General features: G+C 55.3%; 3 protein-coding genes across 5 annotated transcripts in view; 2 read left to right on the top strand and 1 right to left on the bottom strand.

Moving 5' to 3' along the window:
• STXBP1 (syntaxin binding protein 1) overlaps positions 1-12,245 on the top strand; it is a 70,653-nt gene extending 58,408 nt beyond the window's left edge. The window contains exons 18-19 of the mRNA XM_068552817.1: positions 3,031-3,185; positions 10,280-12,245. Of these exons, the coding sequence (XP_068408918.1) occupies positions 3,031-3,185; positions 10,280-10,362 (238 nt within the window). The 3' untranslated portion in view covers positions 10,363-12,245. The remainder of the gene's footprint in view (positions 1-3,030; positions 3,186-10,279) is intronic.
• A 2,185-nt stretch (positions 12,246-14,430) lies between these two features.
• On the top strand, positions 14,431-20,203 carry CFAP157 (cilia and flagella associated protein 157). The gene is made up of 8 exons (XM_068553953.1): positions 14,431-14,603; positions 16,567-16,838; positions 17,500-17,653; positions 18,072-18,339; positions 18,695-18,825; positions 19,053-19,203; positions 19,571-19,737; positions 19,903-20,203. The coding sequence occupies exons 1-8, from the start codon at positions 14,431-14,433 to the stop codon at positions 20,201-20,203; spliced, it is 1,617 nt and encodes a 538-aa protein (XP_068410054.1).
• PTRH1 (peptidyl-tRNA hydrolase 1 homolog) lies at positions 17,861-22,175 on the bottom strand. 3 transcript variants are annotated; one of them, XM_068551958.1, is made up of 4 exons: positions 22,062-22,175; positions 21,477-21,706; positions 21,127-21,222; positions 17,861-20,843 (listed from the first exon to the last, which is right to left on the bottom strand). In XM_068551958.1, the coding sequence occupies exons 1-4, from the start codon at positions 22,155-22,157 to the stop codon at positions 20,726-20,728; spliced, it is 540 nt and encodes a 179-aa protein (XP_068408059.1). In that variant the 5' UTR covers positions 22,158-22,175; the 3' UTR covers positions 17,861-20,725. The 3 variants fall into 3 exon arrangements, with proteins under 3 accessions (XP_068408059.1, XP_068408057.1, XP_068408058.1); XM_068551956.1 differs by lacking the exon at positions 21,127-21,222 and having other exon boundaries at positions 20,668-20,840; positions 21,487-21,706; XM_068551957.1 differs by lacking the exon at positions 21,127-21,222 and having other exon boundaries at positions 20,830-20,974; positions 21,487-21,706.
• Positions 22,176-23,449: the final 1,274 nt, after the last annotated feature.

Raw genomic sequence — 23,449 nt, 5'->3', positions numbered from 1 at the left:
TTCAGCCAAAGATAGGAATGAAATACTGATCCATGCCGTAACATGGACAAACATTGACAATATTATACTAAGTGAATAGAAGCCAATCACTAAAGCCCACATACACTATGATTCCATTTATATGAAATGTCTAGAACGGGCTAGTCTCAAGACAGAAAGTAGATTGGTGGTTGCTCGGAACTGGGGATGGGGGTAAGGGTTGGGGAATGGGGAGCGACTGCTAATAGGTACAGAATTTCTTTTTGGGGTTGATGAAAATGGTCTAAAATTGATTGTGGTGATGGCTCACAATTCTGTGACTATACTGAACACCACTGAATTATATACAGTTTAAATGAGTGAATTGTATGATACATGAATTATTTCTCAATAAAGTGTTACAGAAAATAGTGAAAAAATTACAGCACCCCAACTTCCTGTCTCCCTTCCCTGCTTTTTCTCCATAGATTACACCACCGCTTAGTGTGCTGTTAATATTTACCTTGTTTACTGCCAGTCTCCCCCTGTTACAACGGTCGCCTCCTTTATTTATTTATTTATTTATTTATTTATTTATTTATTTATTTTTGGCTGTGTTGGGTCTTCGTTTCTGTGCGAGGGCTTTCTCCAGTTGCGGCGAGCGGGGGCCACTCTTCATCGCGGTGCGTGGGCGTCTCACTGTAGCGGCCTCTCCGGTTGCGGAGCACAGGCTCCAGACGCGCAGGCTCAGTAGTTGTGGCTCACGGGCCTAGTTGCTCCGCGGCATGTGGGATCTTCCCAGACCAGGGCTCGAACCCGTGTCCCCTGCATCGGCAGGCAGATTCTCAACCACTGCGCCACCAGGGAAGCCCTCGTGTCTGTTTTATCCTCTGTGCCTAGAACAGAGCCTGGCATGTAGTAGGCACTTGGTGTATTCTGTCTTCACTTTTCATTCATTAGTTAATTTTAGTAATTAAGAAAGGGATGAATACATCAACTGCATAGAGCCACACTTCTCAGATTCATCCTTGATGGAAACATAGATGATGGAAATGTGGATGCCTTGGGTATGTTGGGTTTCTGCCACGTACCTGGTGATGTTCAGACATTTCTCAGTTTGGAGATGTGAGCAGACAGCAATCCATGCTTCCATCTCTGGGTTCTCCAGCCCTCTGTGTTTTCTTGGCCACCCATGAGGCCTTGTGCATGTTTTTGAAAGCTCTTCCTCTTGTTCACCACCTTGCCTTCATCCAGAAGCTTTTTCTGCTGTGCTCTGCAGGCCACATCTCCACGGCCAGTCCCTGGGACTCTCAACAATAGGCACACATTTTGCCTCCAGAATCTCTTCTCTGCCTCCCTCGTGTGTGTGGCCCAGGCTCCCAGGGTAACACTTTTCAATACATGTGCCTCTACTCGTACTTTGCCCGCCCGTCTTCTCTCTCCACCGCCCCCCCCTTCTGTCGTCACTCTCAGGCCTGCATGTTGCCAGTGGAGGCCAAACGTTTATTGCCAGCGTTGGAGTGAAATACAAAATCCCACACAGTGCCACAGCCAGGCTGGCTGACAACGGCAGACAAACAAATGATTGCACAGGCAAAAAAAAGTGACTGTGAGGTCCTCTGGGCTGGCCTTCGCGATGTGGAAAGTGGCTTTAATGCTGTCCTAAGTCAGGAAGAAGGGTAAAGATTCCACTGTTCAGAGAAGCCTTGCTCTCCTCGTTCTGTTTCAAATTTATCCTAATTTAATTGAAAATTTAGATGACACAGACAAATGCATTTTACAAATTACAAAAATTGACAATTAAAAAATAGAAACTCAGTGACCCCTATTTAGTTATTTTTAAAACTTCCACAAAAGAAATTCCCAACCCAATGAATGCAATGGTGAATTCTTCTGGTATTTTATGAAGAAACCACTCAACATTAACACATTTGCAGATAATAGAAAGAGAGAAGAAACTTTCCCACTTATTTTATGGGTACATGATCCTAAAAGCAAATCTGAAAATGGCATTAAATAAAACTTCCCTCAAGCACAAAGAGGCAAACGTTATAGATAAAATATTAGCAAACTAAACCCAGTGGCATATACAAAGACCAATGCATCTTGCTGAAGGGTTTGTTTCATGAATTCAAGGCTGATTTAACACTTTAAAATCCTCAAAGTAATTCACCACACAAGAAAAAACATATATGATCTTCTTAAGAGATGGCCCCTCATTTTGTTTCGATTTTTGTTTTGTTTTCCCCATTTTCTTAGCCTGGAAGCAACCAATTTCTCATTGTTTCCGAGGACAAGGTGAAGGCCCATTGAGGGAAGCCGGGGCCGGGAGTGGGGGGGCACCTGGGGAACTGTCCTGCCACTGAGATGCCTGTCGTTCAGGAGGCAGCTCGGTGTCACCTCCTCCAGGAAGCCTTCCCCAGTGATGCCCATTCGGCACTAGAAGGCCCTCCCCCGTGTTTGTTCCCACGGCACTGAGCTCCTCTCCTTGGGGCGCGATGCAGACCCCCATCCTCCCGCCACCCACCTCGCCCCCACCCGCCCCAGTTAAGCCTGAGCTCTTGGTTGGCAAGAGCCACATCTCACTCAGGTCAGCTCCTCGGTGCTGGGGCGGCCCCCGCCCAGGGAGGCGCCCGGTGCACATCTGTCCAGTGAATCAGTGTGCCGGCTACAGACAGGCCCCGGACTCTGTGGTCACTGCTCCTTCCAGCAGAGTGTCCCAGACAAGCCCAGAACTGTACAACTGGGGGGAGACACCGGGACCGACATCATGCGGGTGAAGCGCTGAACGTCCAGCTTTAAAGCTGACCTGAACCCGTCTGTTGCCTGCATGACGGGGTCACAGCACAGGCGCTCATAGTGATTCTTCTCCCGGCAGCCAAAGCGCTTGATAATTTGCACTGCAGTTCAGTTCAGCCAACACTCGCTAAGCGTCTACTCTGTTTCGGTCACTGGTGTACAGAACAAGTGTGTAACACGTCATGGAGGTATGAAGTATAAATGCTGTGAATGCAGATAAACATGATTAATATCTTTCTCTCTCCCTCTCCCTCCCCCTCTCTCCTGCCCCAGCGCCCGCTATGGGCACTGGCATAAGAATAAGGCCCCAGGGGAGTACCGCAGTGGTCCTCGCCTCATCATCTTCATCCTGGGGGGCGTGAGCCTGAATGAGATGCGTTGTGCTTACGAGGTGACCCAAGCCAATGGAAAGTGGGAAGTGCTCATAGGTGAGTGGGGTATGTTTTCTAGAGGGAAGGGGCCGCTTCACTGCACTTGGACTCCATTCCATGCTTTGGTGTTTCATTCTGTCTTCGGTTCTCTGTTGCCCCTGAAAAACTTAAGTTTCTAGACACGTTTGTGGACGGCAGACGCTGACAAGCGAAGGGTTCCTTCCTCATGTCTGCACTGTGTCTCTTGACGAGTGGCAGCCCCATGTGGTGGGACGAGCCTGGTCACAGGCTCCAACAGACCCAGGCTGATATTCCTGCTCTGCCACTGCCACGTGGGTCACCTCGAAAGTGCCTCCCCTCTCCACGCTGTTATTTCCTTACCCACGAAAATGGGGTTAAGAGCACCCACTTACAGCCTGAACTAGGCCTGGTGCTGGCCTAGTAGGGTAGGGTGGTGTCAGTTTCCTGGCCTCCAGCCTCACATCCAGAAGACACACAGTGAACGGAAGGTAAATGATTACCGGCTCCTTTACCTGTCAGCTGGAGATGCACAGACGAGGAGGGAGAGCAGATACTGCCTGAAATATATTGGCCTGACTTCTGGGCTCTGCTGAGGGTTCCCCCAGCCAGTTCCTACTACTTCAGGGTCTGTCATACCCCTTCTGGTTATTTCCTGCTGGTTTTCCAGAAGAAAGGAAGTAACTTATAAGAGCTGACTTAAGGCAGCAGGAGAAGATTTTTCTCCTTTTTCATGCCTACAGGAGCTTCTCCAATTTCTCGGCTGGAAGAGGAAGAGTGAGCTGAGAAAAATCTTGCTTTCTCCAGATGCCTTCCTTTTGTCCCATCTTGCCCTTAACAAAATGGAGTTGCACCTGCCCAGAGTACCTCTTAACATTGATTGGCAAGAGGTGATCAGCACCTACTGCCCTGGCTGGGCCCTGCCCTTGCCCTGATCTCAATAAGATGTGTCAGTTTTATGCCTCCACTTTGGGGGGAACCAAGGCGCAGTGCCCCCCAGGCTTTCAGAGCGAGCAGGTTCTGCAGACCAGTCCATATGGCCGTTCCTGGGTGTATCAAGATGGAGCTGGCACTGTCTTCACAACCCGCCTTCCAGATACCACCATTCACTGGGGAGCTCGCACACCCCCCTCCCCTCCCCACTCCCTGAAGCCTCCCCTGTCTGGTCACCGTTTCTCCCTGTGTTCTTTCCTTTTTGGTTACGTAGGACCCCGTGCCAGAGCTCTCGGTGTTCCCTGCTTGCGTACGTGTTGCATGAGCGTGTTGGCTAACTCTCTGCTCAAAAACACAGCTTTCCCGGGCAGAAGCCGTCACAGCCAGGCTTCGCTGTAACCCCCTCTTCCACGCTGGCCCGACCTGAGGTTCCCTGTTGGGAGGCGGAGACCCGGGGAGACAGGGTCGCCCCTGCGCATCGGTGGAGAGGCCTGCCGCAGACCGCTGACGCCCGCTGTGTGGCCCCGCCCGCTCTGTGCATGCTGGGTGTCCTCGCGGCCCATGTGCGCATGCGCCGCGTGTGCACGGCGTGTGCTCCGCGCGTGCGCGTGCGTCTCGCTCTCTCGCACCTCATTGGCTGCATAAAACGTAGGCCTAAGTTGGCATGTTCCGGTAACGTACCTTTGTTCAAGCAGTCAGCCGGCCTCTGTTCTCCCGCAGGTTCTACTCATATTCTCACTCCCACCAAATTTCTCATGGACCTGAGACACCCCGACTTCCGGGAGTCCTCTAGGGTATCTTTTGAGGATCAGGCTCCAACAATGGAGTGAGAGCCAAAGAAACGAAGTAAAAGCAGCTTATTACAGAAAAGAAACTCTTCCTCTCTGAAGGGTTTTCTTTGATTTATTCCGTCACTCTTTTTCTTTATTTTTCCCTTTTCCGTTTATTATTTATTTGATTTTCTTTTAACGAGAAAATGCTTGCAGTTCTTAACACCGATTGAAAATGTGTCCGATGCTGCCCTCACCAACCCTACCCTGAGCCCCACTGGGCTCCAGCTTGCCAGCTCGCTCATGCCTCGGGTTACCTGTCGCTCAGTCAGACAGCTGCAGCCCTGTGGGCTTTAGACCAGAAGCGATCACAACTGCTGTGTACAGTCCTCCAGGGGGAGCTGGACGTGCAGGGATGCCACAGGCACGGTGCCGCAGCCTGCTGGCCCTGGGGTGAATTTGTGGCCACAAGGCAGAGAACACCAGGCAGCCTCCGGCTTGTAATGTGGTGTGGGAACTTGAGAGTGAGACCAGCAGGTGTTCAGGGGACAGTCCTGTCCAAGGCAGAACTCCAGTGGAGATGCCAGATCATGAGGAATGCTTGGCAGAGGGTGTCAGGGTAGACTCCCAGTCAGTGGTAGTTATATGTGTCAATACCTTTTTCCCAGGACGGACATTTATCCTGAGGAACAATTCCTAAGGGGTGATGGGGTCATAAGCCACCTCGTACATGGTGAACTCCAGCCACTGGTGGAAAGAGCTCATGTCTCCTGTTCCTCTGGGGAAAAACAGCACTTAACAGTCATTTGCTCTTTCAGTAATTGCTTTTGTTTTAATTCTCCTTTGGATCCTTTCGAGAGTTGAGAATCATATCCCTCTCTCCCATTGGAGTCTCCTGGTCAGATTGAGAGCCTTTGGGTAGAAATCTGTTCTCCACGCTACGTGCTGTTTTTAAAGAGCGTCTTCTCTCCCACCATGCTCGTGCCTTTATGTCGGTTACCCGGGAACCCGTTGTCAGTTTGGCAGATTACCCAGGTTTTATTCTTGTCCTCATTCCTTCCTCTCTCTTTCCACCCTTCTTTTGTGCTGGAAATCTCCCCTGACCTGTTCAGATGGCAGACTGACCCTGAAGACCTCACTGCACCATTAGTCCTTCTTTAGTTTCATTACACATTCTGTGATGAGGCCACGTCTTGTGTACCTGACTTCGTCTACTCTCTTGAGGATGCACCCTAGAAATGTCCCCACCCCCACCCCGGGCTGAAACGTGGCCCGGTGAGTTACAGAGCGTGAGTCACCCGTGAGTGAGCCGCCGCGGGACAGGCATGGACTCTAGCCTCAGCTTGGCCACAAGCACCTGTGTGACTGGGGGAGGTCGTTCCCACTGGGTCACAGTGCACAGAACACAGGGAGGCTGGATGGCAGGGCCCGAGGCGGCTCGGGCTCTGACCGTCTGTATGTAATGCAGTCGTGCAGTTGTTGGCTTAAACCAGGCAGCCCTATGCACTCTGGCACACTCTCTGGCGACCTTTGGGGGAATGGACATCAGAACCCTGGCTGGGTGACATCAGAAGTGTGCTTGTTTTTTTAAAGAGAATAAGCTCCATCCACGAAAGGCTTGCTCTAAAGGTCTGCACCGGAGGCTGTGCTGTTTAGCTCCTCTTTCTTCGCCTGAGCCGGAGATAGCTGCCCCAGGGCAGTAGGGAGATGAGAAGAAGCAAGTGGTTGTGAGCCAGGACATCGGGGCTGGCTGTGGCCCTGGGCTACCTGCCATCCTGCCCAGGCTGCCTTCACCCTAGAAAGCGAGGCCAGTGGGTGGTCAATAAAAGCAACTAAAAAAACAGCCATTGTTCAGCAGCACCTTGGTAGGTTGGTAATCAGAGACATCTGGTTCTTGTGCAGATGGCAGGTAGGTGGACGGCATTTGCTGCAAGGTGTATTTCGAGGCTTCTCAAAGGACAAATGAGCAATGACAGACCACTTGCAGAGTCAGAAAGAATCACAAACCCAGATCCCAGGGGCTCCTGCTAGGATTCATTCTGGGATTCCCTGCTTTGGAAGATGCCTCTTCTTTGCACACTGCTTCCTCTGTTTTATGTTCAATCAGCAGAGAGGTCTCAGCTGCCATCAGAGCAGAGCGAGCACGAACAGACTCTGGCTGTTTGTTCCTGGCTTCTGAAATGCTTTGTTGAACAGTGTTGGATTTTAGAGAGTTCAGTTAAGGAAAAGTGAGGTACAGAGCCCTCATACCAGGGAGGTCAGAAAGCAGCTGAGCCTTCCGACTTGCCCACGTCTGTTGCGATTGTCCAGGTGACCAAAGCCGAGGACAGTGCAGGGCGTTAGAGAGGCTGAGTGGTCTCCTCCCCCACATTGGTGTTTGCAGGAACTTAGCTTTTAAGGGATGGGTTTCCCCTGCTTAGCAGTGAACGAGCCTCTGCGGCGGGCCCTGTGCGGGTGCCGGTGCTGTGCTCCGTCCTCCCGGCCCTTCACTGTCCTGGAGCCGAGGCTGGCTCCCCAGGGCTGGGCTGAAGGGAGTGGGCATGGATAACTGAAGTGCACAGATGCCACCAAGCCTTGGCTCAGTCCCCACTAATCAACCCATCATTCCTCTCAACTGTCTAAGAAATGAAATCTTTTGATTAGATCTTCACCTCGGTGCTCTAGGTGGTTTGTGTTAAAAGTACCGACCATTAGGGAAGGTCCAGGAGGCCTCAGGAGCTGATGAAAGGGGGCCGAAAGGCTGGCTTAGACCTATTATAGAGCACTTACACGGGAGAGTGTATTTGTTTTATTATGTTGAGTACTTTGCTTTATTCTAGATCGGGGTCAGATAAGTTTCATTTTTCAGTGGGACTCAGATTTGAATCTGAACGCAGAGCCGATCCAATGCCCAGCTGCTTTTTCAGCGTTCCCTTACACATCCCCTCCTGGGGCAGGAAGCCACAGGGCCCCCAGAATTGAGAGCAGTGGCATGGCTTCTGGGCCTGGCTGTGCCACCAACATGCCTCACCACCCTGGGCGTCTTGGATGTGGGTGGGCAAGACCACTGTCTTCCACATCTGGCAGATCATCAAACTCACCTGGGCTGCTCTTAAACATACAATTTAAACCTATCGTTCACCGGTACTGCCCTCAATAGTCTGAGTCAGCAGGACTGTTTCAGCCAAATCCAGGAACAGCTAGACCAGCTGATCTGTCAGAACTCCTGTGGTTTTCAGGTGCCGTCCGTGAAGAAAGAAGGATTTTGTCCTGGCAGAGGTCACTGTGTCTGGCCCCCAGCTTTGAGAGTCTTTGGATGACTTTGTTTTGGAGACCACCGTTCACGTTTCAGTGTTGCAGTTATGTAGAACAAGAGGGACCCTCAGAGCAGTAGAACCCACTTGCTGTTCTAGAGGGCCGACATGGTCAGCCACCTGTGGGTTCAAGTGAGAACATTGGCAATGTTTGTGGTGGTGAAAAGCTTGACCAGGGTATTAAAGCGATACAGTTGATTGCGTGGCAAGAATTGGCCCTCAGGTGATTCGGATTAACACCAGCTGGTCTGCATCCTTTAAAGAGACCAGGTATTGATAGTTAGGGCCCAGGAACGTAACTGTTGCCTGATACTGTTGGTGCTGGAAGTTTTCTGCCTTCAGTCAAAGATTGGGAACACCAGATGGTCAGCAATCAGATAATATCTGGAAGTCCTGAAGCGTGGATTCCTTCACCTCTTTCTGGCCTCCCTCCAAGTCCTGAATCTGCACATAAGCAAGGGTAGGGGACACCTTGGGATAGGCATCTGCTCAGAGGCCTTTTGGCTGCGAGGGAGGACGTTAGGGACAGTTTCTCTGGCATGTGCATTGCCTTAACCTAGGTAGCCCCCAAGCTAATCCCCTGCATGGAGTTCCCAGCAGCTGTCTTTCAGGTATAGACACTCAAACTGCTGCATCGAGTTGAGATTTGGAAGGCTTTCATTCTGCCAGTGGTTCTGGTCAGAACTTGGTAACGTTTATCCCCGTTTCCTCATTTGTGGAGCAGCCTTTGACCTTTAGGACTAGTAGGAAGATTGATAAGGTCACAGAAGTGAGTGTCTTCGGGGGAGAGGGGGACACACTGCTGAAACCGGTGTCACACTTGCCAGAGGAGCCTCGGGTCTGCAGAATGAGTCAGCTTTGGGCGCAGGGGCTGGCGCAGGCTGCACTCTCAGGGCATCACGCTCCGCACCTCGGGGAAGTAGCTGCGGACCGCTTCCTCACTCAGCAGGCCCTGGGGGGGCTGGGGCTTGAGCTGCAGAGAACGGGATGTTGAGAAGGCTCTCACACCAGAGAGGGCTTCACCAGTGTTCTCCTGGTCTGGACTGACCAGGAAGGCTCCAGGCTGCAGTGCCAGCAGTCACAGGTCAGCTGAGCAAGTAGCGGTCAAAGGCACAGGGACCCTGGTATTTGGAATCACTCCCAACAAGCCAGCCAAAGCCTTCTTTTGCCTGCCCTCAGGGTGGAAATCTGGCATCCCGTGGTTTCTGGTCCCCTCCTCATGTGAAGGCCCACTCACTTGGCCGCATCTCCAGGGAGGCACATTTTCAAGTACGGGTCTCTTTTGTTCAGTTCTCCTCTCGCACCGGGATCTCTTTGTTTGAAGCCTACTGCTGCATGCGTGCAGGCCTCACGCTCACACGCCAGTCACTCCTGTTCTGTTTAAGTCCATGTCCAAACCACACGATCCATGCATCTTTTTTTACTGCACTTATGAGATCTCTCTCTCTCTCCTTATGAAAAAGGACTTCATTTTTTTTTCCTTTTTTCTTTTTTCTTTTTGCAGTAGAAGTATATCTAATTCCATTAGCTTAAATTTTTGCAAGCATTTCTAACCTCTTACAATGCGCGGTCTCTGCAAGGTAAGGCCTCAGGTACCCCCGGCCCTTCCCCCTTCACACCTGAGGTCCCTCCCACCACGCGGTCCCAGCCAGCGGGCTCCCGGAAGGCAGTGGCTTCCCCCAGGCGCTCCGCCCGTCCACTTCTTCCTCCCTACCTGAACCACTCTTACCACACACAGTCCCCCCTGCTAACCCCTGCCCCATTCCCAGCCTCTTCCCCGGCCGTGTGGTTTGGAACTTCTCTCCCTGGTTTCACCTTGAGTTCAGGAGAGAATTAGAAGTGCAGCTGCCCTGTTCCCTGGCAGACGGCAGCGCTGAGCACTGATGGAGAGGCGGGCTCCTTCCTTGGTACAGCCCGGGACCCTGCCCAAGCCAGAGGGTGTGTTCTGTGTATCCACAGCCCTCACATGTCTCCCAGGCCTACTGTGACAAGGCCCCAAACCCCAGTCCCCAACCCCTCCCTGCGTGGGGTGGGGGAGGGGGAACGGCTACAGCTCTGGGGATAGAACAGGGCAGGAAAGGGGAAAGTGTTCGAAACCGGAGCTGGCAAGCTCACGGTCTTTTCTGCCTTCCTCCAGGATCCACGCACATTCTCACCCCACAGAAACTGCTGGACACGCTGAAGAAACTGAATAAAACAGATGAAGAAATAAGCAGTTAAAAAATAAGCCACGCCTCCAAAAAACGAACCCTCTCCCCAAAGTGCTCGCAGCCCTGACCACCGCTGACCGCCTCGGTTCCTTTGCTGACCCCCTTCTCCCTCCATCGCCTGCCCCAGCTCTGCACGCCCGGCCGGCACTGTCGCCAGCTGCGTTCTCGTGTTTGGTGATGCCCTCTTCTCGTTTGAAACAAAATAATGCATTGTGTTTTTTAAAAAAAAGAGTACCTTCTAGATGTATCCTGGAGGAGACGTTCGGCGTGCGGGACGTGCTGCTGGAGGGTTTCTGAACTGTGTAGGATGATGAACGGACACCTCCTCCCCATCAGTCATGATCTTAGGACCTTGTACATAACCCAGCGTGACATGTGCACATTGCTTGCGTATGGGAAGGTAGATGTTTGGGTGTTTTTAAAAACCCGTTTGGGATCGTTCCTGTTCTTGTTGGGAATCACTGAGATGTCCGTTCTTGGAGTATTTTAAACTGAGTATTAATCTGTTATCTTCACTCCAGTTCCTACCCCTCAGTGCCAGCTCTCATCCAGATAAGCTTGGAAGTGAAGCTCAGGTGACATCTCGAGAGGTTTGAGCTGGAGTCGACCTCTGCTCTCCCCAGGGGGGCTCATTCCCCCCCTCCCCTGTGCTGGAGGTAGGGGCCGGGGGCGTCCACAGGAAGTCAGGCTGGGTGCCTGTCATGGCTCGCTCCCTGGCCGCTGCCGCGGCGCTGTGATCCTGTTCTGTGGTCTGTCACTGTCCCCAGACGAGTGGGGAGCAAACTCCCACCGGGGACCTGGGTCCCTTGGAGAAGCAGTTAGACCTGGTCCTTCAGACCAGACCCCACCTTTCCCCAGGCATCACCCCCGACAGAGCTGCTCTTTCTCAGCGGGGTCAGCCTGGGTAGAGCTCACGGGACAGGAGCGAACCAGAGCAGAGCGAGTTCCGCAGGCTCCTGGTCAGAGGTCCCTTTCTGTAGAGCACTGTGTGTGCCCCTGGCACTCCAAACCACCTGAAGAGTAGCCCGGTGGATTTATCCAGACCCTGATCCCACTCAGGTTATCCTCCGTTTAAGATACTTCCTAATACTTTATCTTGTGTAGTGTGGGGTCATATGTCGTCGTGCTTGTAAGAGAAGACGATCATTTTATCCTCTGTATAAAAACGTAGCTATACAAAACTTAGCTCTAATGCAGAAATCGAAGAAGCAAATGCAGGAAGGATGTCTCGTCGCCCTCAGGACTCAGCAGCTCGTTCTCCGGAAGGGAGCGCACTGTTTGTTCTGCTGCTGTTGTGAACTATAATGACAGTGGAAGTCACAAAAATGTCCCGCGCCCACCCCCACCTACCCCCTTAACCCCTGCAAACCGTGTGTGTATATTACTGTCTTGTGGCATCGTCATTGCAAACGTGGTGTGTGCTAGTTCTCCGCAGCCCTCACTTCCCTTTCAGAATATACTCCTCGCCCGCCCCATTAGATGCATCGTGGCATTCTCTTCTCGAGGCTTTGAAATCTCCCCTTCGCACTCAGATTAGTTTTCAGGTCTGTCTCCCTTCCCCCCCTTACAAGATCTTATTTCCTTAGGACAGACTGTAGGGACCTGCCTTGGTTTGTTTCTTCTTGTTACTGCTTGTTTTGTCCCCTGCCCCTGACCAAACGATCGATGCTCGTGCTTCAGGACCTTGTTTGTCCGACATGTTGGTTTTCCTTTCTCTGTTATTTATATAAAAATAATTTATCAAAAGGATATTTAAAAAAAAAAAAAAAGCTAGTCTGTCTTGAAACTTGTTCACCTTGAAATTATCAGAATCTCAGTGTTTGAAGCACAAACATGTATCGTCTCTGCACTGTTCTGTACTAAAGCACTCGAGTCTAATAAATAAATAAATCAGCGCCCATTCACGGTGTCCAGGGTGACTCGCGGCCTGGTTTTACTTTGGGGAGCGGAAGGAGAAAGGCTTTGCCAGTGGTCCACTGGGGAGGAGCCCAGCCACCCCTGGCTGTGGCTCGGAGCCTTCTGGATCCATTCACTGTTACTTGCGTTAGGATCTAGAGCTACCTGGCGTCTGGAGATGATCCTTGAAGTGTGTACTACACTGTCTGAGACCAGGCAGTTCCTCCACCGTCCTGTGTCTCTGTATGTAGAACGTGTCTCTATCGCAGAGACAGCAGGGCTCTGTCTTGGCAGGAGGCGCCCCACTCGAGCATGTGGTGCCGGTGCATTTCGGGCACGTGATGAGGTCATTTTATCTGTGTTACTGCTGTCCTCCTCCGTTCCTGCCGCCACACCATCTAGCCTTCCGATCAACTTTTTTCCAGATCTGAAAAAGCGTATCCTGCTGGTCATGAAGCCTGTTGGTGACCTGGAGAGACTGTGATGAGTTTGGTCCCAGTGGGGAGTAGTGTTGGGGTCATACTGGAAACCTGCTAGAATACTGGGCGCAGGGGTGTGGCGTTCTTTGTAGGAACTTCCGTTTCTACCCTTTTGTCCCTAGTCACCCTCTCATTCAAATTCTGATCTCCCTCATACTGTTAAGAAGTCCAACAAGTCAGGGCCAGTTGGTGGAAGGTGCATCTCCACAACCAGGCTATTGTCTGGTGAGACTTGCCTTAAGGGGGTACAAAGCTGACGCCTTCTGTGGGCTCCAGGCAGCCTGAGGGGGCTGCTGGTCATGCTGCCCCACCGAGCTGGGGACCCAGAGCTACCTCCTGAGATGTGCTTCAGGTAAAAGAAGGAAGAAACCTGAGAGGCGTGACGAGGAAGGGCACTGGGGTGGCACCATGGAGAAGCTTTGCCTGGGCTGGGCTCCTCTGGGGCCCCCCATGCCATGCTCAGGTGGGGGTAGGGCGGTGTCCAGCCGGAGTTGGGGGCATTGCTTTGGGCTAGAGGGGCAGCCCCCCTGCTGGCCCCAGGCCAGGTCAGTCTCTCTCTGGGGCTTCGGTGTCGCCCCGTCTGCAGTCCCAGGACTCGCTGCACTGTTGTGAGTCTGTGCAAAGGCTGAAGCCCGTGCACGTCTCCCTGCACCCACCCCAAGGATCCCACTGTTTACAAGATCTGGCTGCTCAAACCAAGCCCAGTTGCTGAAGTAACACTGAGCTGCCCCTTGTCCAGCCGTCAGACTTTTAGGGAGGGGCAGCAGCCATCTCTTGCTAAGTGCTGAGCCTTTGCCGAGCCCTGGGACGACAGGGATAGATAGGACCCGGCCACTGTCCCGGGGAGTGCCTCGGCTCACAAGCGCTGGGTGGACGCAGCAGGCATGCAGGCGTGGCTGGCTGGAGATGAGGGCCAGGAGAAGGAGCATGAAGGGGCCAGAGCCTGGTTGGGGCACACGGCTGCCAGCTAGGGCATCTGCCAACCAGTCACCGACCGCCCTCCTGACCCAGGACGCTGCCACCCCAGACGAAAGCTACAGAACGGGCTTCAGTTTGCCGGGGTCAGCAAGGGGCAGATGGAGCACTTCCCCTGAGCTTTGCGGAAAATTGAACCAGCCTCTGGACTGGGACACCGTGGGACCCCAGCATGGGAGCCTCTGACAGAAAACATCCATTCCTTACCATACTGCCTCTCCACCCGGCTTTGGGTGAACCGAGAGAATGATTTTGCTGTGTAGCTGCATCACCAAAGAATGAACAAGCTGGGCTCAGAGGGAGGGGCTTCTTGACGCGGGAGCGGGGTGGGGGTGGGGGGGAGCTCTGAAGAAGTCCCTCCCATTCCCAATGGGCACAAAGCGGCAGGGTGGTGATTTCTAGGGCTCTGACTCACTCTAATATTCCCATGTCACTTATTTCCACTTGAGGGAAGGAGGGGTCTCCCGAGAGCCCAAAAGAACGTCCTGTGAGCCTGGCGTCCTGATCTCTGAGATGCCATGGCCTGGGACACCCAGGCCTAGGGCCCCTGTGACGCCGTTGGCCTCGGAGCAGGAGGCTGGTCTCTGAAGCCCAGCCTCGCCAGGAAGAGGGAAGGTCCCTTTAAGCCCTGCCTCGCATCCTCAGCTTGTTGCTATGTATGGGACCAACTTCCTTAGCAACCACCTGGCCTCTTAAAGGGGCCCTGGAGTAGTGGTTACCACCCAGCCATGGCTCCCAAAAAGAAGGCAGGCAAGGGGCCCAAGGAACCCGAGGTCAAGAAGAAGAAAGGTGGGAAGAAGGATCCCAGCCCGGCCAACAAGCCCATGGAAACGCCCATAAGCGAGGAGATCCGGGAGTTCTACCACATCCAGATCCGCGACCTGGAGGACAGGCTGGCCCGGTGGGTGGGCGGGTAGGGTGGTCCTGCTGGGTCAGCGCTGGCCGCTGTGCGGTCTCAGCCAGGGGGTCCTAGACCTATGTTCTGGACTCCCATGGGATGTCCAGACCCCACCCTACCCCAGCCTCAGTTTCCTCCTAGGTAACACTTTGAGGCAAAATGGATGTCCCCGCTCCATCTCAGCCCCCAGAGTGCCGGGGTCTCAGGGCGAGCCCACCCCAGGCAAGCACCACTCCCTCGTGCCTCACCGCTGCCCAGTGGGACCATGCATTTTATAAGACGGCAGAGTTCAATCAGTGGGATGAATTGGAAATGGCAGCCCCCTGGCAGGCAGGTGACCACGTGTCCCTCCTTCTGCCTGCCCCCTCCCCCCAGCCTGTACCGTGATTCCCTGATCTGTGGGCCCCACCGGCTTCCCCAGCTGCTGAGCCCACTCGGCCATGCTGGGCCTCACTTTCCCCAAATGTAAATGAGGAGGGTTGTGAGACATGGGTGGTGGTGTGTGGAGGGGGGATTCTCTAACCCTTCTGAGACACGTTCACTTGCCCACTTTTCTTATTTTTACACTGGTTTCCTCTCAGTTAGGATGCACTAGCCCAGTCTCAGGGTGACACTTAAAAGACACACCCCTTTGGTGACAAGTAGGCAGAGGGTCTTCCCCAGGTGATGTTGCAGATACTCACAGCTAATGTTGAGACCTTCCTGTGCTGGCGCTCACCGCGTCCTTAAAATGGTCCCACGAGAGAGGCCCTCATGTCATCCCCATTATAGAGGTGGGGAGACTGAGGCTCAGGGAGAGGAAGGCACCCCAAAGAGGAGGCTCCAGAATGCGAACCCTGGCCCCTGACTTTGCCACGCCAGGCTGCCTCCTTGCTCCACAGATCAGGTCATTCAGCTTTGTACCTTGCACTGCCCTGTGTGCAGTAGCCATACAAAAGATGTTGGTTGTGGGAATTCCCTGGCAGTCCAGTGGTTAGGACTCTGCACTTTCACTGCCGAGGGCGCGTGTTCAATCCCTGGTCAGGGAACTAAGATCCTGCAAGCCGCGCAGCGTGGCTTAGAAAAAAAAAAAAAAGATGCTGTTTGAGTCAATTGTGAAGTAAAACATCTTTCCAGATAACTTCTATCAATTATTCCATTGGAAACCAGAAAATTGTTTATGTGACACTCTTAAAAATTCACCAACTTCCCTCAAGGTGAGACACCAGATGGAATGTATTTGGGAGATGTTTATTAGGTACTTATTATTTGCCAAGCTCCTCTGCCAGGCCACCAAAATACAGAGATGGAGGAGGTCAGGTCTTGACTTCCCAGTGGGACAAGGGTCAACCTACAGGAGGGCACCAAAGAAAGGGCCACAAATGCTGCTAAGGGCCAAGAAGACTCCACTGAGGCGGCAACACAGGGGTTCACTCAGTGGAGGAGGGTAAGGAAGATCACAGGTGCAAAGGCTTGGGATCGCAAAGTCCTGAAGTATTAAGGAGGGCGCAGAGCCAGCAGCAAGCATTATGGTTGAGAGCCTCGGCTTTGGGGTCAGACTGACTTGGGTTCAAGTTCTGGTTTTGCCCTTTACTAACTCAGAGATGCTTCATCCCTCTGCGTCTCAGTTTCTTCACCTGTGAAATGGGTATAATCATCATAGTACCTACTTCCTTACAGGTTGTTGTGGATTCAACAAATACAGAGTACCTACTGTGTACCAGGCACTGTCCTCGGTGTTGGGGACACAGCTGTGAATGTAACAGACAGAGGCTCCGCCCTCACGGACCTTACATTCTAGTGATGTAATGAACGTAAAGTGCCGAGCACAGGCATTGGCTTGGTCGCAAGCATTGATCAGGGGGCACAGTGGGAGATGAGGCTGGAACCTCAAATGCCCTGATATGGGAGGGTCCAGGGAGCAGCCTAGCTGCATGGAGGGCTGGCTTGTCCAGCTCCCTGGACCTCTGCCCCGCACCTGCCTCAGGTACCAGCAGAAGTGGGATGAGCTGGCTGTGCAGGAGAAGCTGTTTCGCCAGGAGTTTGAGCAGCTGGCCAACAACAAGAAGGAGATCGTGGCCTTCCTCAAGCACACGCTCAACCAGCGGGTGGATGAGATCACCGACCTCAACGAGCAGCTCCAAAGCCTGCAGCTGGCCAAGGAGATGGAGAAGGACGCCTTCGAGGCACAGCTAGCCCAGGTGCGCCACGAGTTCCAGGAGACCAAGGACCAGCTCACCACTGAGAACATCATCCTTGGTGAGGGGCACTGGCCAGCGAGCCTGGGGGCACACGCCATGGGGGTGGGGAATCCAAGGCTCCGTTTATTTGGTCTCAAACCCTAGCTCTCCCATGGACTATCTTTGTGACCTTGGGCTAGCACTTCTCTCTGACCCTGTTTTCTCACCTGGGAAATGGGGATAATACGTCTACCTTGAGGAACAACAGTTACGTGCTGCTTCCCACATGTATCCTCCATGGTAATTGTCCAAGCAATCCTGAGGCAGGAAATCCCTTCACCACCGGCCACTTTGTAGGTGAGGAAGCACTTCAAGGGGGAGCGTCTTGCCCAAGGTCACCCAGCTGGCGAGGGTGGTTGTGAGTTTCAATGACACCATGAGCGCCTGATCCAGAGAAGGTGTTCAAATTCAGTGACTGTTGTCACTGTCACTTTCATGAGAGGGGAGTAGAGGAGAGTGTCAAGGGAGGCTCCTTGAACCCCAGGCTTTGTAAGACTAGTGGAGGAGAAGAGCATTCCAGACTAAGCCATAAAGGTGGGCAGGACCGTGCAGGGCATGTGTGGGGACAGGGGACTGGCCCTACTGGATCGGGACGTTTAGGGGCATCATTGCTCAAGACCCCCGGGACCCTGCCCTCCTGAGGCGGCCCCTCACCAGGCCTGTGCCCTGCGGCGGGGCAGGGGGGAAGCTGGCAGCCCTGGAGGAGTTCCGGCTGCAGAAAGAGGAGCTCATGGAGAAGTTCATGTTGCTGGAGGACCAGCTGCGGAAGCAGGAGAACGAATACAAGGACTACGTGCATAACCTGGAGAAGAAGTCGGTGCTGGACAAGGACAGGTGGGCAGGCCGGGGCCAAGCACAGCCCGGGCCTCAGACCTTTGACAGCCTCGGCTTCTAACTGGGGGGACTGCACTAGCTCCTAGACGCCCCGACCCGCTGCTCCTCACAATCCTGGCTGATTTACGGTGGAGGGGAAAAAAGGTTCCCAGTTCTCACGCCGGTGCTGAAGAATCCCTGGACTTCCTTTTGCCACCTTCTGTGACTTAACTTATATTTATTTAATAATGAATAATATTTACATGGATAAAGTTCAAAATGGTACAAAGGGTCTACAGTAAAAAGCCTCCTGCCTGTGGCCCTGTCCCCTCCTGGGGGAGAGAATGTAGAGATCTAGGCACTCTGGGGACCCCCGCGTAGGCAGGAGGTGCCTGTACCAACTCTGTCTGACCCCCTCACTCCCACCCCTCCTGTTAAGATTGAAGAAGGAGATCATCCAGCGCGTGAACATGGTGGCCGCTGAGTTCCGCAAGGTGGCCACGAGCCAGATGTGGGACACGACCAAGCGGGCCATCATGGAGAACAACACCGTGACCCTGCAGCTGGCCAAGATATCCCGGCAAGGCATGCAGCTGCTGCAGGAGAACGAGCAGCTCAGGGGCAACCAGGACAACCTGTGCAAACAGCTGGAGCTGCTGGAGAACTCCCAGAAGGTCATGGCCAGGCACAGCAGAGGCCACAAGAAGGTGTGCCCTCCAGGCCCTCATCATGGGGTGTTTGGCACGGAGAACAGGAAGGAACCCTAGGGGCCCTGTCCTCCGGGCAAATACAGCCCCTCACGGGTGGACCCCAGGGGCCAAATCTCGAGGGAGGTAGCTGTGAGGCGATGGGGCCCTTCTTGTGCGGGCTCTGGCCCCATCTCTGGTTTGTATTTGGTTTAAAGCCCCCGTAACTGGTTGAAGTCGAACCCAACCCTGGGGACCCAGCTGCTATCTAGAGAGGGTGCCGGGCTCCCAGGGCCTCGGCTGGCCTCTCCGGGGGAGCGGGGCTGGCTGAGGGCCTGTGGTGGGCCCAGGGCATGGCCACCTGCCCACACTGCAGATCATCCTCATGCTGACGGAGAAGTGCCGCGAGCAGCAGCAGGGCAGGGCAGAGGCCAAGCAGCTGCGCCTCCTGCTGAGCCAGCTGGAGCAGAGCCTCATGCAGCTGCAGAAGGACCACCAAGCACTGAGGTGCGGCCCGCAGAAGGGCAAGCGGCGGGAGCAGGTGGGAACCCCTCCCTTTGTGGCCACGTGACACGGGCCAGCGACTCCCCCTCTCTAGAGGGGCCCCGAGGCTTCATCTGTCAAACAGGCTGAGGCCCGGGGCTGGCCGAGGGCCCCTGTGGGCTGGAGAGAAAAGGCAGGGCCCCTCACCCTAGAATGGGGAGGAGGCTGACTTGTCCTGGTCCCGGGCCCAGGAGCCAGAGAGAACAGCTGAACCTGCAGCTGGAGCGTCAGCAGGCCGAGGGGCAGCGGCTACAGCAGGAGCTGGCCGAAGAGCAGAAGGTTCGGGCGAGCCTGGAGACAGCCCTGGCCCAGGCCACCTCCTTCCTACAGGACATTGTGCAGGTGAACTGGAAGTGGGTGAAAGTGGGGGGCGGGGGATGGAGCCAAGGACAGAAACTGCTCAGAGATAACTGGACCATCGGAGATGGCCAGGCCAGGCGCCCCACCTGCTCCCTGTGAGATTCCTGGCAAGTCTGTCCTTTTCTGATTCTGCACTTCAAAGACCGCTTCGAGGTTTCAAAGGAGCTGGATGGAGTCCTCTGAGGCCCTGGAAGGCCTCGGGTCTCAGTCTTCCCATTTGGAGAATGGGTATCCCACCACAGCCAGGGAACACTGAGAAAACAGGCACTGGGGTTGGAGTTTCCCAGAGGTGGGTGCTGGGGCCATGAAGGGCCTGACCTCGTGGGCCCGCCCGCACCCCTACCGGCAGATGCAGCCTGACGAGGAGGACGGTGACTTCGATGTAGTGTTCCAGCTGCAGCGCAACGAGATGCTGAAGCACCTGCTGGTCATGCTCAGCTCGGCCATGGCCCTGAGCCGCCAGATGGCCGTGTACCCCCGCCGGGAGAGCCAGTCCTGCGGCCCACCAAAGGAGCGGTGAGTGAGCGACCCTGTGTGACCTCAGAGGAAGGAGCTACGGGACTAGTCCAAGGGCTGTCCTCAGCTGAGCCTGGGCCCGAAACCTGGCTCCCAAGAGCCTGTCTGAATCTCAGCTTCCTCATCTATGAAGTGGAGGTGAGGACACCAGCCCTCTCCCCATAGGCGGTGCAGCACCCAGCCTCTCAAGACAGGGCCTCTGCTGCAGCAGGTGTCCAGCGTCACACCCTACCAGCTAGGGGGCCTGGGCCTGGTGCCTCGACGGATCCACATCCCACCCAACCCTGAGGACCTCAGGCTGCTCTCACATACCACCCGTGTGGGAAACTTATGGGCACACAGCAGCCCTGAGGTGAGGGTGCCAGGGGCCCTGGGGACAGCAGGATGGCAGCCAGCCCTGGGTGCAGATCATGGCTCTGCCACGCTGCAGCTGTGTGGCCCTGGGGAGGTGGCTGGACCTCTCTAAGCCTCCATTTCCTCATCTGTAAAATGGGCTGAAGAAAGGTGTGGCAAGCCCTCAGTGGGCTAAGACATGCCCACACATCCCCTGGGAGGGGGGCTTGCTAGGCCCTGTGGCCCCCTCCTCTGCCGGCAGGGGAGAGGTGGGAACCCCCCGAGCAGGCCTCAGCTTCCAAGCTGGCATCTTTATTCTTACAGATCCATACCTCTGGTTCTCCAAAAAGGTTCAAAAAGTTTAGGCTTCCTGAAGTTTCCCTACTTTCTAAGTAGGACACAGAAGACCAACCTCCTATCCCAAAAATGGACCGTTCCGGCCACAGTCCCCGCTTCCGTCCACAGGCAGCCTGGGGCAGCCCAGAGAAGAGTTATATAAAAAACAGATACCACAGGTTGGCGTGGCACCTCTGTGGACGTGGCTGGGTGTGTGGGCACGACAGTCAGGCAAGCAGCCAAGTCCACTGGCGTCAGGGCCCTGACAAAGTCCTCTGGCTTCGCTCACGGATGTGGTCCAGGAGCAGGTCGGTGGCGCTCAGCAATGGAGGCAGCAGCTCCTGCTCAGCTGGGGAGAAGTGGCCCAGCACGTAGCCCTGCACTGTGTCCGGGTGTGTCGGGCGCCCGATGCCCACCCGCAGCCGTGGCATTTCCTGTGGGCGAGCCAGAGGGGCCCAGGGAGCTTTGGTGAGGAGTGTCGGGGGCCCTGCGCCGGCCCACCCGACCCAGTGCAGGACTCATGTTAGAGTTGAGGCAGCTAATACAGGAACGGACTCCATTGTGGCCCCTTCAAGGGATACGAGAGGAGCAGTTAGTGCTGCCTTGGGTCAGCACCCTTCACCCCATCCCCTGCCAAGACTGGGGTCGGCACCCCTACCCCACTCCAGCTGGGAGGCCAGCTTCCCTATCCCCACCCTGACCAGCTCAGGGCCTCAACTGGCACTTCCTCCCAACTTCAGAGCCAGTTTCCCCAGCGGCTTGTGGAGCTCATCGTGCACCAGGCAGACCTCCTCAGCGTCAGTGCAAACAGCTCCGCTTGCACAGGGAAACGGTGGCCCTGGTTACCGCTGACCTGCCCAGGGGGGTTGTCCCGACTCAAGGCTCCCATGAGGAGGGGTCGCAATTAACCCCACTTCATGTATAAAGAAACTGAGGCTCTCACAATCACCCAAGGCCAGGCAGCAATTGGAGCTCAACAGGCACCTGGAGCTCCGGGTGAACTGATCTGCCGCAGCCCAGAATCCCCTCGCTGGCCCCTGCGCCCTCCCGGGCGGCCCACCCCCGGGGACCTCAACTCACTGGCCCGCGCCACGCTGCGCCCGTTGACGATCATGAGCCGCCGTGGCCGGAGAAGGACCAGCTGCGCATCCCCGAGCGAGGCCAGGGCGAGGTCGGCGGCACAGCGCCGGTCGCGCGCCCAGCTCTCCGCCACACCTAGCCGCCGCGCCAGCTGCCCCAGCACCGCCATGCCCACGCTGTGCCGCGTGCCGGGCAGTCCAGGGTTCCCCAGGCCGGCCACCTGCGGGCGACACCGGGGAAACCGAGGCCCGACAACTCTCCCCATCCGCCTTCTCACAGCGCCCTCCGGGACCTAAAGCAGGGGAAGGTAAACGGAAAACTGGGCCAGAGTGGGTTAGGGGTACGAAGAGGAGCCCAAGAAACCCCGGAGACTTCAGAAGGCCGAGTGGAAACGGGCGCCCCCGGGGTGGGCGGGCAGGGGACCCCAGTGCAGGAGCGGAATTCCTGGAAGTTTGGAGCCCATCCGAGCATCGGACCCATTTCTGATACTAAAACTATGACAAGGAACTGGGGGGGGGGGGGCTTTGCCCAGGAGACACTGGCTACCCTACGCTGCCGTCCCTCTCTCTACTCACCAGCCACCGCTTCCCCGGGGGCCGGGGCTCCAAAACGCACCGGCTCACGGCCAGACTCAACCACAGCCCTCCGCGCGAGAGGCCAAACGGCCCCATGCTGCCCCAATCAATGGCCCAGACCCCGCCCCCTGACGTCAGCCAGCCCTCGGCCAATTGCGGCCGCCACCTATCCAGGGGCGGCCATTAGCGTCCAATCTGGGGCGGGCCACGCGGCCGCCATGTTTCTGAGGGGCGGAAGTGGCGGGGCGGGGCGCCCCCGCGAGTTGCCCGTGGCCGCGTCACCGTGTCCGAGGGGTTTGTCGTGGGGCTCGCGGAGCCCTTGCTTGACCTCCGGATTGGGAGGAGGGAGCCGTATTTTGGCCCCCGCTGTGGCCCTGCCTCGCTTTGGAAACCCGGCAAGTCTTTTCCCCGCTGTACACCTCGGCCTCCCTAGCTGTTAAAAACTTGCTAACTTCCTTCCGGCTCTGTTTGAAATTGGATTCCAGCGAGTGGAGTCCTTGGATTCCGGGGGCGTGGCTAGAGGGGCGGAGCCTGTGGGCGTCCTGGAGATGATGCCTAGCAACGTCAGGGGTGGGTGCCGGGGGGTAAGTGAGGGCCGCGAGGGAGCCCGCCCAGGCCCGGAGGTCCTCCTGGAAGGGGCCTCATGACAGAGTCCAGAGAGGTGCGGGAGAAGGCTAAGGCAAAGGCAGAGGGTCGGGGGAGAAGAGACCACGTCTGGGTTCACAGGAAGGGTTTTAAGTACGGGAGTGGCAAGATCATTTGTGCGATTCAATAAAGTCCCTGGCTGCTTGTGCAGAGAACAGAGGTCTTAGGACCTGTGGCTGGTGGGGAGGTCAGAGGGGTGGCCGGAGCTGGCATATAGCAGAGATGGCATTGGCCAAGATGAGAGGATGAGAGAAGAGGAGGGATCTTCAGGAAGTGGGATAGACAGGACTTAAGGACTGATGGGACATAGATCTTGGGCTTGGGTGGTTGGCAGAGGAAGGTGGACTCACCGCTGTGGGAAAACCTGGGGCAGAAGTCAGGTGAGGTGCTCAGTTTGGCATGCTGAGTGTGAGGGTCCTACAGGATATGCAAGAAGCTGCTGGACCTCCAGGGCCTGTGGCTTGGGGCAGGGCCTGAGCTGCAGAGTTTTGGGTGTCAGTAGCTGGAGGTAGGAGCTGAGGAGGACCAGGAGGAGAGCAGAGGCCAGTGTGAGCGTGAGACCTTGACCATAGGTGACAGAGGCAGGACTGGAGAGAGGTTAGGGGAATAGGGGTGGGAGTGCCACCAGACCCCAGATTGTGCTTCTTACCAGGCCTCATTTCTACCCCTTCTCCATCCTGTAAAATACCTGAGGAGAGTGTGTAAGTGGAGTGGGGACTGTCTCTGGAGGCCTGCTCCAGCTT

This window comes from Eschrichtius robustus, chromosome 10 (genome assembly GCF_028021215.1).
Source record: "Eschrichtius robustus isolate mEscRob2 chromosome 10, mEscRob2.pri, whole genome shotgun sequence".
In the NCBI taxonomy this organism is placed as follows: Eukaryota; Metazoa; Chordata; class Mammalia; order Artiodactyla; family Eschrichtiidae; genus Eschrichtius; species Eschrichtius robustus.
Note: the sequence above shows the minus strand (reverse complement) of the source record. Positions and strands in the feature narration are given on the sequence as shown.

Excerpts from the sequence above, each read along its gene's own strand:
- CFAP157 (XM_068553953.1), top strand. The coding sequence starts at position 14,431 with ATGGCTCCCAAAAAGAAGGCAGGCAAGGGGCCCAAGGAACCCGAGGTC. Across the intron at positions 16,839-17,499 it reads CACTGAGAACATCATCCTTG|GGGGGAAGCTGGCAGCCCTG; the intron begins GTGAGGGGCACT and ends GCGGCGGGGCAG. Across the intron at positions 19,738-19,902 it reads TGCGGCCCACCAAAGGAGCG|GCGGTGCAGCACCCAGCCTC; the intron begins GTGAGTGAGCGA and ends CTCTCCCCATAG.
- PTRH1 (XM_068551958.1), bottom strand. The coding sequence starts at position 22,157 with ATGGGGCCGTTTGGCCTCTCGCGCGGAGGGCTGTGGTTGAGTCTGGCC. Across the intron at positions 21,707-22,061 it reads CCCCGGGGAAGCGGTGGCTG|GTGGCCGGCCTGGGGAACCC; the intron begins GTGAGTAGAGAG and ends TGTCGCCCGCAG. Across the intron at positions 20,844-21,126 it reads CTGAAGTTGGGAGGAAGTGC|CAGGAAATGCCACGGCTGCG; the intron begins CAGTTGAGGCCC and ends CTGGCTCGCCCA.